General features: G+C 45.9%; 1 protein-coding gene and 1 pseudogene across 1 annotated transcript; one reads left to right on the top strand and one right to left on the bottom strand.

Moving 5' to 3' along the window:
- Nucleotides 1–4,113: 4,113 nt before the first annotated feature.
- On the bottom strand, nucleotides 4,114–5,782 carry LOC113766710 (annotated as a pseudogene).
- Nucleotides 5,783–8,111: 2,329 nt separating this feature from the next.
- LOC113766709 lies at nucleotides 8,112–8,783 on the top strand. Its single transcript, XM_027310873.1, has one exon. The coding sequence runs from the start codon at nucleotides 8,112–8,114 to the stop codon at nucleotides 8,781–8,783; it is 672 nt and encodes a 223-aa protein (XP_027166674.1).
- The last annotated feature ends 7,686 nt before the right edge of the window (nucleotides 8,784–16,469 follow it).

Below are 16,469 nucleotides of genomic sequence, written 5' to 3'. Positions count from 1 at the left end.
TCGAACTGCTTAAATTGTCATCTTTTTTACAAAAACACCCCACGTGTTACTGTGGATTTCAAAAGAGACAAATATCCCCAGTCTCTGAGGAGACGGTCTTACTTGCCCTTTATACAAATCAATAATTCCTTGTGAATAAGCAATCCTTTTCTAGTTTATCGGATTAATCAAACTTTTCGGAAATAGGGTGAATCAAATAACCCATTGCACACCTAGAGTCCCTGCTCCAATACTTAGAATCGGATTTTGATTATTTTAATTGGCAATTAGATTTATTTTTATTATTGTATAGGCATCGACAACCTGTCAAATTCCTTGCGATATTTCACGTTCATTTGATTACACAAACATTTCAGTTAACTAAAACATTGCACAAACATTTCAGGTAACTAAAACTTCTCCTTTTGTAGATTTAACAAAATTTTATGAAGATTCAAACTCATTGGGTAAGAGTTCTAAGTTTTGCCTTGTAACGGTACCTGACGACCGTTGATACCTCTTTGTTGATGTCCATTACATAGTCTTGATTGTTGGAAATCAGTCTTTTCAGTTGTATGACGAAGTTTATAAAGTTACTTGATGGGTTTGTTTGAATGGAAGTGATGTAGGAATTATGAAGATGCTGTTGCGATTCATGAGTTAAGTTTTTTCTTTTTTCTGTCATTTTTCAATCTGAGTTGCATAGTCCTGCGATGGGCCTTGAATGGTGTGTTTGATTGTTGCAATGTGGACCAAACCTTTGCGTTTTCTGAAAAAGGTTTTTTTTCCCTTTTATGCAAGCTCAAGCACTGATTTGATGATTGTCTTTGGACCGCAATGTTGCTGTTGTGGTTTCTCTTGTAACAGCAATATAGGAAGTTGCAGGAAAGCTTCAGAAGAAGAAAGCTTCTTCGAAGCTTGCATGAAAAAATTTCAAAAATTGCACTTTAACCCCTAGCTTTTTAAGTAATTCTGATATGGCCCAAAAAATTGAAAAATCAATCAATTCTTGTCCCTTAAAATTTTAACTTTCTTTGGCATGCTTTAATATGATTTTTTGGACAGATTATTTATGAGTTTTTCGATGAAATTTAAGGTTTAATGATTTTGATAGATTTATAATTTTGATTTGGGTTTTAGCAAAAGAGTTAAAGATTTGGGTAATATTTTTGTTTGGGTTTAGCAAATGGGTGTCGGTTTTTTTTTCTGTGAATTTTAGCATTGGGTTTGGTAGGCTTTATTTTGAGCCCTTAATTTTATTTTTCTTTAATTTTGACCCCTAAAATTTTGTAATAATAATAATTTGACCCCAAAAATTTTCTCAATTATTTGCAATTAAGTCCTTGTTTGTTTGATTTCTCAAATAGAAGTTGCTTTTATTTTTGAATTATTCATTATATTCCATTTGAATGCCTAAATTGATAGATTTGATATTTATTTCCATTTCCTTATGATTTATTTATTAATTAAATTAGTGTCTTGATCATTTTTTGTTTATTCTGGAGTTAAGTAGAGCAAATCCACCCCCCAATTAGCTACTATTTTAAGGGAGGTATCTTCTTTTGTTATTTTAAATCCCATTATGTGCCCTTATGTGTTTTTATGTGTGTAATTGCATTTTTTGAGTGATTTTTCTTTTCGTTATTAGTTTTATTTGTTTTAAGTTTCATATATTTAATTTAATTTTGATAATTATTTGAGAGGCATTTAAATGTCAAAGTGTAATAGCTAGGGGTTCAAGACATGTATTTAGATAGACTCTGTAATAGATAGGTTTAATTCTTACCAAAAGTGTAATTAGTTAGATAAATGTAATAGTTAAGTTATTATTTTATTCTTTCCCCCTCTTAGATTGTAGTTAGGGCCCTGAATATAATAGTTAGGTCTCTATTTGCTTTTATTTGTTTGTGCGTTTGCATGCTTGTGTGCTGTGTGTTTACTCGCTTTCTTAGGATTTTTGCATCTACATATTATACTTATATGTTATGTGCTCTGTGTGCATTATGTGTTTACTTGCTTTAATTGTACTTTATATGATCTATTTACTTATAATAAATGTATGACGTTACCACACTAGTCCAACGCTAGTTGTGGTCTATTTTCTCGATTTCTCGCTAATCCAACGCTAGTGAGAATACATGGGTTAGTCCAATGTTTGACCCTTAGGGACCGTCCACACGTTAGATCATATTTGTGTGACAAATCACTACATTTCATGCATATTTTCTACTTTTTAGAATCCTTACCATTTTGCATGATATTTCCTCTATATGTATATCCTTATCCCTATGTGTGAAACATGACATTTAAACTTGCATTCCATTTAGGAAATTAGACATAGGTTAGTTCATTTGTTTGACTAAGAATTAGAAGAGCTAACCCTTTAAATATGGGAAATGGACGAGTATGGCTTCTTAGCCTTAGCACGCTCATATCTCCTCTATAAAAAGGAGAATTGAGTCACGAATCTTAGTTTCCCATACCTATTATGATGCATTTCTTTAGGTCGTGTGTATTTGTATATTATTATTTTCTTTTCTTTTTTTCGAGTCTCATCTTTTGCAATTTTGTGACCTCTTCAAAGAGTCACTTTTGGGCATCACAATTAATATGATTTACACCAATTAAACTTTGAAGAGATATTTCGACCCTTCCGATATCCATTAGGTCTAGGTTTGCATCCATGTAGTAACATCCAAATACGATAAGTTTTATAAGTTAAATTAAGAAAATATTTTGATTAAATCACGCAACTAACCTTGGTTAGATTGAAAGGGTATCTTGGATTTTATTCTTACCTTCCCTTTCTTCAATCGTGACTCCTGAACCCTTTTCTCTTGATTTTCGAAAACTTATAGTCGTTTAAAAATGGTTTTCTCTACTCTTTATTTAAAATTCATTTTAGGTGACTTGATACACCTTAATTCAATACCATGTGGCGACTCCTATTTTTCTTAAAAAATCCTTTTGAAACTATTATTTTGGGCTCAAATCATCGCACTTTTAAGTCCTATTTTAGGCCATTTTCTTTTTCTTTATTCTCTAAAAATAAAAAAAACTCATTTTTCAATCAAAATTAATCAAAATTCATTTTTATAAACCCGTAATTTATTTTTCAAAAAAAAATGGGGCATGACAGTATAAATTACCAGAATTATTTTTTTTTAGTCAAGTCAAGTACTTGAGTTCGATCATCCTGGCAAGAAAATCAAACATAATCAAGTATATCTTGACTTGCCAAATCATTTTTCAAATTTGAGTTCGAACTCCATTTTCTACTCGTTTGATCTCGAGCATAATCTCCCTACTGTCGAGTCGAACTCGAGTATAGCATTACTAGCGCTCAACCTGACTCGATTACATTCCCAATTGTACTACAACAAATGTTAGATAATTAATATACAGTGCCTCTTTTTATACTGGTTCCAGGCAAATTAAAACAGATAACTTTTAATATTTTGTCATGAAACGGTCTTTTTGTAATTACAGAATGAAGTCTATTCCTCTTTTTTTTAGCTCCTTAGACATATATGAGCACCCAGGAAATTGTTATCAAGCTAATTTTGAAGTTTGATGGAAGAATCAAATGAAATTAACAATTTTCTGCCAAGTAAAGAAGCACGAGTAAAGGAGGAAAAATTTAGTCCCGTGTTAGAATATTGTGAAGATCCAGTTGAGTTCTTCAACATGTGATAAAAATGTGAGTCTTTTTGGTTTAAAGACAATCTTTGGGCATCTGATGGGTGAAACTCTTATGCTCTTGGAAATTTTTGTTTTCCTTCATAGGTGGGATGCGATGGATAGTTTCCCTAGCCTTTTACTGGATTATTCACCAAATGTATTAGTGCAACAATTTCATTTTGTTCTAAGAGAAGATGTTAATGAATAGGTGCTATGATTGAATCCTTTTACAAGACATAAAAAAACCAGAAAAAATAATACCAAAGAACTTAAAACATTAAAACAGTGCATATTGAAATACCCTAGTTCATAAAACCACACTAATATAGAGTAAAAGGGGTTCTAGGGGCTTCAGAAAATTCACTCAACAAGATAATCATAACGGTAGAAGCACTTTTCTTCTTATTTTTCTTCTTTTCTAAATTTACAACATCAAAAAGATAAGCATCTTAATTACCGACCACCAGAGAGAATAGAGTCTGCTACAGAATGTAAGAAATATTGGTCCGTAAAAGCAGTAAATGACGATGGAATATCTTCAAAGCCAGCAGGATGGGCGGAACCAAGACCGAAAGCGGAAATGCCCATGGCCAGTGGAGATAAATCTGGCAGAGCAACTGATCCATCCAGGCACAACAAAACTTGCCTCATACTTGGCCTAATCTTTGGATGCGAATGAGAGCACAATAAGCCTAATTTCAACACCAATTCTGCTTCCTCTTTCACATACTCAGTGCCCAACTTTTGATCAACAGCCTGGAGAATATTTACTGCTTTCCAGCACGAAAATAACTAATCTAGCAAAATGATATTCTTTTCTGGCTCTGCTCGGGGTTCTATTGGCCTCCTTCCACAGGCAACCTCTAGCAAAAAGGCTCCAAAAGCATATACATCAGTGCTCGTTGTGGCCTTCCCTGTCCTACTATACTCAAGGGCAAGGTAGCTAAGAGATCCTGCTACATGGGTGGTTTGAGGTAGAGTTCCATGATCGTATAGCCTTGCCAGGCCGAAATCTTCTAATCTTCCATTCAGTTCATCATGTAACAATACCTTACCGGCTTTTACATCTCGGTGGATCACAACTTGCTCCCATTCTTCGTGTAGATAGAGTAATCCTGAAGCCACACGTCTGATGACTCGAAATCTTTCGCTCCAGTTGAGGGTACGCTTTGGTTGGTTGAACAGAAAACTGTCTAGACTACCCTTGGACATGAATTCATATACCAAAAGTAACTATTCTTTACGCCGACAATAACCCAGGAGCGGCACTAAATTTCTATGGCTCAAGCATCCAATACTGACGATTTCTGCAACAAATTCTCTCATTCCCTGGCTTGCGTGATGAGAGACCTTCTTGACAGCAACCTCAACCTTGTTTGTTGGCAAAACGCCTTTGTAGACCCTACCAAATCTGCCTTCTGTAGAACCTCAACAGCTGTTTTTCTGTAAATCCCTTGGTGGCAATGTACAAATCTTTATAGTTGAACCTGTGAGGTCCGTAAGCAAGCTCCCATTCTTCCAGCACTCAGCAAACTTCGACTCCAAGTATTAGTATTAACCACAAAAGTAAGAAAATCAGGGGCAACCCCACGGTGAACACGGTGAAAAATTTAGACACTTCCTTATGTCCAGACCGAGGTAGCTCGGGGAGCCGAGAGAGATCAAGAACTTGCGCAACCCCATTCATCCTAAAGCTCCATCCAAGAATAAAATGAGATGTCCTCTTTCGAGTGGGCTAGTGGCTGCAGAAAAGCCAACATACATGGTTTCCTGTAAAATTGGCGACAGGTCATATGTCAAAGACAGAAGAGGTGTATGTGGCTTGGCAGCCGCTACTGGAGCTAATGTAAACATCGATTCTCCTATCCGCCCCATCGTATTCCACCCATAATTGCATTGGTTGGCCGCTGGCAAGAGTTAAGTTGTCAAATGAATTCTTGTTATTAGCTTGGTAACTTGCTGGCCTAGATGCCTTGGAACTCACAGAGTTTATATCAATACCAACATGGTTGGCATCGATATTACCATAATCTTGGTTCTTGAAAGTGTCAAGCTCCACAGCAAAAGCGTGATTATTCTGACATCCGTTGGTGCATCTATCAAAGAGGCCGAGAGTTTCCATAATATTGAGCCGTGACATAGGCCCCCCCTTTATGGTTTCTTGTTGGTGCAAATGCAATCACGAAAGCCAATCCAGAACCAATCAGTCCAGGGACATCGAGTACTATAGCTGAGGATGCTCACCTCGGCTGTCCCCGTACGGCCGAGGTGACCTCGTTTCGTCTCTCACACGAGCGCAGTCATGTCCTGAACATGACCCCTGAGCTCAGCCAGGTCCCTGGTTCACTGCTTAGATGACCTCTGCACCTCAGGCTTCCACCTTGGCTGCACGCTGATGATGTCAACCCGCCTGACATCATCCAGGACCAGTGCTTTATCTGAAAAACACTAATGTTCTTAATGGCTATTACGCAAGGTTCCCCGTCACCCTGCCCAGGCGGCTACAGTGTCAGAGTTAGACCTCCTGGCAGGGAACAGAGCCGTAATGACAGGACATGGGTCCCACTAGCATGAGCCCTCCGTCCTGTCATCCACTCTTACTCTATAAATACCCCTCATGTACTCCTCACAAGTAAGCATACTGTTCATTCACATATAATATTGCTTTTTTTCGTTCTCATACTAACTTGACCGTCGGAGTGATCCCAGGGGAGAAGCCCCGCCATCCACTTCGGATACGCAGATACACCTCACTTCACCTGAGAAGGGACTGATTTAGGTCGGTTCAGCTACCCACCAAAAATCACCTCTTCAATTGGCGCCGTCTATGGGAACAAGATTACTGCTAAAATGAGATCGACGCGCTCCAGAAGCGGGAGAGTTCTCTCAACCGGGGCTGGGCAAACCTCGGGAGCCCAGCAAGGTCGCATTTCTGAAGAACAAGGGTCCCCAAGGACCCAGCTCAACAACGAGGACGCCATCGCCAAGATGGCCGAGTTCGTAGCTGACAACCCTAACATCTTCGAAGAACTAGGGAGGTACTTCAAGAGGCAGGGGAAGGAAAAAACCGAATCCTCCAAGAGGAGATCGACGAAGTCCCCTGAAATACCTTTCGGTGAGGACTCCGATGAGGGGCACCTCTCTCAGAGCACTTCCAGGCGCGCCTCTTCCAAGGCGACCTCTAAAATTGCCTCTATTTCCCGAGCGTTTTCCCGGGGTCTACTGGGAAAAAGAGCTGAGAACCCACCTCGGCACCCCGGAGGCTTAGCAGCCGACTACATGAGGGCTCCGCCCTTTACTGATAACATCAATGGGGAAATGGTCCCCCCAAATTTTAAACTCCCAGTTTTGCATTCCTACGATGGCCGAGATGACCCCGAGGATCACCTCTGCGCCTTCATCTCTGCATTCTGACTCTACTGCGTCCCCGACGCCTTGATTTGTCGATCTTTCCCCATTTTTCTACATGGGACAGCCCGAAAATGGTTCTGGGGCTTAGAACCGAGGAGCATTTCCTCACTGGACGAGTTGATAGACCGGTTCATCCACCGCTTCGTATCGTCTCGTTCAATTACGAAGACTTCAACTTACCTCTTGAACCTACAGCAGGCTCCCGGCGAGTCACTGCGCTCGTATGTGCAGAGGTTCAATGAGGAGAATGTGCAGATACCTTATCAAAATGAGCAGGTAACCATAACTGCCTTCACCAACGGGTTGATTGCGGGGATCTTCAATACCAAGATACATCGGGATTACCCCCGCACACTTCGGGAACTCTGGGAACGAGTAGACCAAGGAATCCGAAGTGAGGACATAAATCGCATGAAGCGAGAAGCCCAAGCAGCTCGTATTGGGCAAGAATCCCGGAGGAAAAAGACACTGGCCGAGTCGAACAAGGCCCCAGTGGCATGTCGAATCATTTTCGAGACCGCCGGAGTGTCTTCGATCGGATCGTAAAAAGCAGGTCGTCCACCTCGAACGCCGAGCTGACACCACTCAATTCTAATCGGTCTCATGTCTTGGCTGTGATGAAGCAGAATCACCTCGGCCGAGCCCCTCCCGAAATTCTGGGGAGGAGGGATAAGAGGAAATCCAGCCTCTATTGTGCCTATCACCGAAATGTTGGGCACGAGACTGAGAACTGCAACGATCTGAAGCGGGAGATCGAGAACCTGATCCGACAAGGATACCTGAAGCAATTCGTCCGCAAGGATGGAGGTTTCAACCAAAGCGTCTTCCACCGGGATAACCGGGGCCCCTGCCGAGAAGACAGGCGGGACACGAAGAGTTATTGCTGAGGTCCCGAGGACCATAGGGAGGACCAGCGACCTCCGCGCGACGGATCACCGGGCTACGACCCTAACATCGCCGGAGTGATCAACACAATCGCGGGTGGCCCGACAAGAGGAGACAACCAGAACTCCCGGAAGCGGACCTACCGCCAAGCCGGGATGGAGGTGGCCGAGCTGAGCTCTCGACTATCCGAGGTGATTACCTATGGTCCCAGCGACCCTGTCCCTGCCGCCTCCAGCAATCATGAAACTCTCGTGATTGAAGTTCTCACCAATAATTACATAGTCAAAAAAGTCTATGTTGACCCCGGAAGCTCGGTAGACGTCTTGTACTACCGGACTTTCAAAAGTTTGAAGCTGACCAGAGAGCAACTAACTCCTGTCAGAACTCCCCTCGTCGGCTTTGGGGGACACGTAGTCCACCCGGGGGGTATGGTGTCCCTGATGGTGACTATCGGGCGTCATCCCCGCTGCCGAACTGTACCTGTTAGCTTTACGGTGGTCAAAGCAGATTCTCCTTATAATATGCTAATAAGTCGACCCACACTCAACGCCTTGAGGGCTGTGTACTCTACCTACCACCTGAGTTTCAAATTTTCGACGCCTGCGGGGGTGGCCGAAGTGAGCAGTGACGTGAATGCCGCCCGAGAATGCTACCTCGCCACCATCCAGGCCGCGGTCACTCCTCGGACTGCATCAAAGGCCGAAGAAAAGAGGCTAGCTGTCCTCTCCATAGACAGCATCGATCCTCGAAAGGTAGGAAAGCCCGGCAGGCTTGAATCTAGGGATGAGGTGGAGCAGGTGGTCTTGGATGAGGCGAGACCTGGATGAGGCGAGACCTGACCAAATGGTCCAAATAGGGGCCGGACTCCCCTCGCCCCTAAAAGAAGAGATGATTTGCTTGATAAAGGACCACCGAGACGTCTTCGCGTGGTCCGCTGATGAAGTGGTCGGAGTGCCACCTGAGCTCATGATTCACCAGCTTAACGTTAATCCACAGGCCCGTCCTGTGAGGCAGAAACGTAGGCACTTCGACCCCGAACACAGCAAGGCCATATCCGATGAGATCGACAAGCTCTTGCCTGCCAAAATGATTCATGAGATCCAATACCCCATATGGCTGTCCAACCCAGTCATGGTAAAAAAGGACACCAGTGGATAGAGAATGTATGTGGATTTCACCGACCTTAACAAGACCTGCCCCAAAGATTGCTACCCTCTGCCGAGAATAGACGCCCTCGTCGACTCGGCAATGGGGCACGAGATCCTTTGCTTCCTAGATGCCTTCAAAGGGTACCATCAAATAGGAATGAGTGAGGAGGACCAAGAGAAGACAGCGTTCTACACCGACCAAGGTGTCTACTGCTATACTACCATGCCGTTCGGGTTGAAAAACGTCGGGGCTATCTCTCAAAGGCTGATCAACCGCCTCTTCAGAGATCAGATCGGCTGCAATGTGGAGGCCTATGTGGACGACATTCTCGTCAAAAATTTAACCACTTCGGCCTTCCTGTCAGATGTGAGGGAGGTCTTCGGCGTCCTGCGGGACTCGAGGATGAAGCTAAATCCCAAGAAGTGCGTCTTCGGTGTCACCTCAGGAAAATTCTTGGGATATCTGGTTTCCCGCAGGGGAATCGAAGCTAATCCAGACAAGATCAAGACCATTCAGGACATGTCCCCACCTCGGAACCTCCAAGAAATTCAGAGGCTAAACGGACGCCTGGTCGCACTGAACCGCTTCCTATCTCAGTCCGCTGAGAAAGCTTTTCCCTTCTTTAAGGTGTTGAAGAAGGCTGATCAGTTTGTCTTGACTGAAGAGTGCCAGGCCGCCTTCGACAAATTAAAACAATATTTGCACCACCTGCCTACCCTCGCCTCACCTCGGCCGGAAGAAAAGCTGTACCTCTACCTCTCCGCCGCCGACGAAACTGTCAGTGCTGTGCTCATCCGAGATGAGGGCACCCAAGTGCCAGTGTACTATGTCAGCCGAGCTCTCCGCGGGCCGGAGACTCGGTACACCCAGGTGGAAAAACTCTTGCTAGGGTTGGTTCACGCGGCTCTGCGGCTGAACCCTATTTCCTAGCTCATCCCATTTCCGTTAGGACAGACCAGCCTATTCGACAGATACTGGTGCGACCCGAGGCTTCCGAGCGCCTTACCAAATGGGCCGTTGAATTAGAGGAGTACTACCTGTTGTATGAGCCGCGCACCACCATAAAAGCTCAAACCTTAACCGACTTTTTTGCCGAGCTCACCTTCACGGAAGGTCGAGAGTCCACCTCCGCCGTTGCCGAGATGTCCACCTCACACTCGTGGACGTTGTATGTGGACGGATCCTCTAATGGGGATGGCAGTGGGGCAGGACTGCTCATGGAGGGCCCCCAGGGAGAAGTGTGCTCATATGCCCTCCGCTTTTACTTCCTGGCCACCAATAATGAAGCCGAATATGAGACCTTGATCGCGGGACTCCAGCTAGCCCGCAGACTCGGTGCCTAGCGTATCCACGTCCGCAGTGACTCCCAACTTGTAGTATGTCAAGTTCTTGGTGAATATGAGGCCAAGGATGAGACCATGCAACGGTATCTCTCCAAAATCCACCAACTCTCCGCGTACTTCAAGTCTTTCGAAATCCAAAGAATTCCCCGCTCCTAGAATAGGCGGGCCGACGCCTTAACCAGGCTGGCTTCCACATCATTCTCTGACCTCAACAAGACTGTCTTAGTTGAAGTGCTGAACGAGCCGGGATACATGGAAGAGGTGGCTTGCCCTGTACATTCGGAAGATATATGGATGAGCCCGTTCATCCTTTTCTTAGGGCAGGGAATCCTCCCCGAGGATCGAGCAGAGGCGAGAAAGATACAACGCAAAGCTGCTCGGTACGCCCTCCGCAATGGAGAACTGTATAAACGCTCCTACCTTGGCCCGTGGCTGAGGTGCGTTACGCCCGAGGAAGGACGTCAGATCCTCCACGAGATACACGAAGGCCTATATGGGGCTCACGTCGGCCACAAGATGTTGGCCAAGAAGACCTTACTTCTCGGGTATTTCTGGCCTTCCGTTCGACAAGATGCCCAAAATCTTGTTCTCGGCTGCCCTTCCTGCCAAGTCCACGCCCCCGAGCACCACCAGCCCTCAAATTTCATGGTTCCAATCACCTCACCCTGGCCATTTGAGCAATCGGGGACAGACATCATCGGTCCTTTCCCTAAAGCGGTCGGGGGTTATACCTTTCTTGTAACCGCTGTGGATTACTTCATTAAGTGGGTCGAGGCCGAGCCTCTAAGGATCATCACAGGGCTGGCGGTTCAAAAATTCTTTTGGAAATGCATTGTTTGCCGCTTCGGCATACCTCAGGTCATCATCTCAGATAATGGGAGACAATTTACCGAAAACCCATTTAAGACTTGGTGCGCAAACCTCGGCATCAAACAACACTTCATTTCGGTGGGCAACCCCCAGGCCAACGGTCAAGCAGAAAATTTCAACCGAACTCTCTTGCATGGCTTCAAGACCCGACTACACCGAACTGGATCATCTTGGGTAAAAGAACTCCCCAGTGTCCTATGATCTTATCGGACCACGCCGAGGTCAGCCACGCAAGAGACCCCCTTCTCCTTGACCTATGAAACCGAGGCTGTCATCCCTGCTGAGATCCTTACACCCAGTTCTTGGCTGGCAGCTTATGCAGTCGAGGTGAACGAAGAAAAGAGACAGTTGGACCTAGACCTCGTCGAAGAGAGAAAGGGATATTGCCTCAGCTCGAATAGCTTCCTACAAGAGCACCCTAGCCCACTATTACAATGTCCGCGTCAAACACCGTCGATTCCAGCCAGGAGACTTGGTCCTTAGAAAAAACTCAGTCAGTCGAGCTGAGCCACAAGGGAAATTGGGCCCAAAATGGGAAGGCCCTTACCGAATTGTGGAATCTAATCTTAGTGGGTATTGTAAACTGAGCTACCGAGATGGCTCTCTAGTACCGAGGATTTGGCACGCCGAGAACCTTAAATTGTATTATACTTAAACATTTCATCAAGTTATGACTTCAGATATTTTGTTATTTTTCAATACTACGATGCCACACATCCGTTATTAAAAAATAAGGGGGACAAGCAGGGGACGAAGTGAGAAAGTAAAAGTGCCGAAATGAGATGAAGGAGATATTTCATTTAATAAAAAGGAGCATTACAAAAAGAATACAAGAACCGAGGTAAGGAGTTCTACTAAGCACCTTCCACCTCGGTATTTCACTTCAAACGCCTACGAGCCTAGACCTCCGTCTCGGCTCCCTCCTGGCCAGTTTTCTCCCCGGTTTCTTCCCCGCCGGGATGAAGCTCTCCTCCTCTTTCTCCTTCTTGCTCTTCGCCAGCCTTCTCGCCGACGTCTCCCCCAATGAGAGTAGCTTCTTCATCTCCATCCTTCTCGAACGCCTCTTCGAGCTCGGACAGCCATTTGTTGAACTCTTCCCTGATCTCAGCCAGGTTTCGTCTAGCTTGGATGCCCTTGGCCATCCGATCGCATAACTCCTTGGAATTGTCGTTGTAATTGGCATTGTTTCTCAAAAACTCCAAGGCCTAGGAGGAAAGGTGAGCAGCGGCCTCGTCGACAGCGGATGTGTAGCCGAACATAAAACTCGGCCTCATCAGTTGATCGAGATCTCCGATGAAGTTCTTGATCCTCCGAAAAGCCTCCACTGCCGAGGCCCCAGCGCCCTCGAGAGTTTGTTCATGGGACTCCTTCACCTCGTCCCCCCTCTTCTGCTCTTCCTCGAGAGCCGACTTGAGGCTGTTGATGGTAGCCTCAGCCTCCTCTTCTTTCGTCTCGGCTTGTTGAAGCCGTCTTTGAAGCTCCGCCTTCTCGGACTCGGACACCACCAGTTTTTTCTCCAATTTGGAGATTTGATTTTGCAACTTGCCGGTGTCCTGCTCCTCGAGTAGAGCACAATACCAGTGTGCCATCTCGGCCACAAAGGCTATATTGGAGGCCGTGGTCACCATGATGCTCTGGACCACCTCGGCCGGAGTCAGCTTCCTAGTAAACTTCACGTCCCTCGGCAAGCTCGACTGCATCACTAATTCTTGTGCAACTCGAGGATGGGTGCACCTATCATTGACCGAAAGCGTCCACTCCGGACACCAATGCTCGCCAGGGTGGGTCTTGTCTTTTTCGAAAAACACCGGGGGGCTATGGAAACGATTCCATAGTGAGGATCCCGTGACCGCATTGACCGGAGGTTTCAGCTGTTTGTCTCGGCCATGAGGAGGCGGAAGTGCCATGATGGCCTCTTCGAGGAGCGCCCCTTCAAGTACAGACGAGGTGGATCCTGTGGCTGCGGCGGCCGAGCTGCTTTGGGCTGCCGTAGTTGGAGTGCTTTTAGTCGTCGAAGTCTTGGCCGTCTGCCCTTGTGTCTTCTTTTTCGACGGGGGCACCGATGCCTCGTCGGAACTCCTCCTCTTTGACCTCTTGGCCACCTCGGCCGAGCCCGATATGATGATGTCGGATAATCTGACCACTGCACAAGAAACAAACATTATTATTTGCCACAGCCGAAGTGAAAGGAAAGCCATGAAAGAAAAATTACAAGGTTTCTTAAGTTTAGTGGAAAGGAAGGGAGGCTTGTCAGGGTTGAGCAAGGCTCGGCTAATTCCCCCGTCGACCAGCACGGTTTCGGGGTAGTTCCAACTGTATATCCGAAGTCCTGATCCCATCAACTTCTGGAAGGCCTCCTCCTCGAGGTCCCCTGCGGAAGGGTCGACCTTCGATTTAATTGGCCTCCACCAGAAACCCCAAGGGAAGTCCCCGGTTGGGACGAAGAAGAAGTCGCGCTTCCAATTCTTTATCGAGGTGGGAGCACCAATCACGAGCTTCGGGATGATGTTGTTCCGATTGCAGATGTAGAACCATCCCTTATCCGTCCCGTGTGCCTTGACAGTGTAGCACCGGCGGAAGAGGTCCACGGAGGGAGTCACCTCTTGATGTCGGCACAACATCTCAAATCCTACTAGGATGCGGACCGCATTTGGGGTGAGTTGAGTAATCCTCACGCCGAAGTGATGGAGTACGTCTCTGAAGAACTTCGACGGTGGTATCCTCAGCCCGGCCTCCAACTGCTGGAGGTAGACAGCCACAGTGCCCATGGGAGGTTTCTCGGCCGAGTCATTCGGCCCGGGTGACGTGATGAGATACCCCGGCCTGAAGGGGTACTTTCTTATCACCCTCTCGGCCCTGTCTCTTCCCATGCGACTTCTAAACTTCGGCATCTTGCCGAAGTCAATGTTGGCGACATTCTTTGGGGCAACTGGCTCCAGTACGCCCTCGTCACGGGGTATTGCAGTTCCGAGATCGGTATTATATACGATCTCGAAACCACCCTCGCTCATCTCTGATGACTCCGACCCCGAGGCTGTCCCGGCAACTTCTTCCTCAGCTGATTCCCCCGCATCGGTAGGCGTTGACCCCGCAGAGCTGGACGAAGTCGTTCCTTCCAAGGGGTTCGGCCCCTCCTCGGTCTGATAGCTCGGCTTCACGGTCTCCTTATGGGTTTTAGCTGTTTTGGCCATGTGTGAAAGATGAGATGAAAAGAAAGATACTTACTATTGATTACGAAATCGGACGAAGTTGATGATTTCGGCTGTGATCTCGGCTGACAGAAGCGACCTCGGCAACGCTCACGAATTTTGCAAGTCTCAGACGAAGATGAAAAGGTGTGCGAAATGCGGTGAAGGGGACCCCCCATTTATAGGGGTTCGGGAGAACCCGAAAAGGCAGCAAGAATGTGAAAAGGCAGCCACGTTCAAATTCAAAAGGCCGTGTCTCTCTCTCTCTTCATTAATGTCCCGTCCTTTCGACTGACACTCTCTCTGCACGAAACGTCCCACTACCTCACGACGCGACGGTTACCCTTAACCGCTCTGCTCACCACGTCCAATCAACTGACCTGCCCATGTGTCGCACCCCCGCATCTTCCGGAGCAGTTTCGAGTCCCCGACTCTGAATGACCTCGGCACAAGGAAGCCTCGGTACCTCCCGGTCCCGGAGCTCCCGTGGCTTGGGGGACTTATTGAAGATGCTCACCTCGGCGGTCCCCGTACGCCGAGGTGACCTCGTTTCATCTCTCACACGAGCGCAGTCATGTCCTGAACATGACCCCTGAGCTCGGCCAGGTCCCTGGTTCACTGCTTAGATGACCTCTGCACCTCAGGCTTCCACCTCGGCTGCACGCTGATGATGTCAACCTGCCTAACATCATCCAGGACCAGTGCTTTATCTGAAAAGCACTGATGTTCTTAATGGCTATTACGCAAGGTTCCCCGTCACCCTGCCCAGGCGGCTACAGTATCAGAGTCAAACCTCCTGGCAGGGAACAGAGTCGTAATGACAGGACATGGGTCCCACTAGCATGAGCCCTCCGTCCTGTCATCCACTCCTGCTCTATAAATACCCCTCATGTACTCCTCACAAGTAAGCATACTGTTCATTCACATATACTACTGCTTTTTTTCGTTCTCATACTAACTTGATCGTCGGAGTGATCGCAGGGGAGAAGCCCCGCCATCCACTTCGGATAAGCAGATACACCTCACTTCACCTGAGAAAGGACTGATTTAGGTCGGTTCAGCTACCCACCAAAAATCACCTCTTCAATAGAAAATACAAATTGGGTGAAAAAGGAGAAAGTTGAACTAAACTATTCGATGTGCTCTTGAAGTTGATAGTATTTGGATAGTAGGCATGGCCACTTTGTGACTTGGTAGTTGAGGGTGATGAATCTCAGCTCGGCCTCGTTCAGCCGGGCTGCTCTCTTGATAATAATAATGCTCTGCCCATTCTCACCTCGGCGTCGTCATACCGAGGTGAGCCGCAACCTGAGCTTACACTATCCATCCCAAACACTTCGGATACCGTGGTGAGCACAACAAGGCTCCATTGTGCTCAATGGGATGGCCGAAGTGTTATCACAGACTGACACCTGCAGAGAGACAAGACGCCTGATAAGACCTGTCCCTGACAGACCCATCAGGACAGATTGACATGCTCAGCCTGTCAGATCTTAGGAAGTTGAACCCAACCGTCATTCTTTCCCAATTGTCTTTCCTAATTGTCCCCTATAAATATAAAGACCTCACTCACAAAGGGGGACACGAGAAAAATACTCAGTAAGAACTACTTTCTAAAAACGAGTAAATTCCCAAAAAGAGGGACTTTTTAATCTAACTTCCTAAAGGGTGGTTATTTTTGAATCTCTTCCCAAGGGATGAAAAATGCATCTAAGAAATGCGTTTTTTCAAATAAAAACGTAATCTTTAGATACGTTATTTTAATTTTCATAAATTTCTTTAAATAGGAAAAATTGTTTAAATAATGCATTAGTGGAATGCGCTATTTTAAAAAGTCTCATTTAACGAATGCATTTTTTGGCCTAAAAACCCATTTCGGAAATGCGTTTATTAATAAATAAACTCATTTGCTAAATGAGTTTTTAGCATATCTAGGAGTCTATTCCAGTCCCCGGTACTAAGA

This window comes from Coffea eugenioides, chromosome 3, assembly GCF_003713205.1.
Source record: "Coffea eugenioides isolate CCC68of chromosome 3, Ceug_1.0, whole genome shotgun sequence".
Taxonomy (NCBI): domain Eukaryota; kingdom Viridiplantae; phylum Streptophyta; class Magnoliopsida; order Gentianales; family Rubiaceae; genus Coffea; species Coffea eugenioides.
Note: the sequence above shows the minus strand (reverse complement) of the source record. Positions and strands in the feature narration are given on the sequence as shown.

Excerpts from the sequence above, each read along its gene's own strand:
- LOC113766709 (XM_027310873.1), top strand. The coding sequence starts at position 8,112 with ATGGAGGTGGCCGAGCTGAGCTCTCGACTATCCGAGGTGATTACCTAT.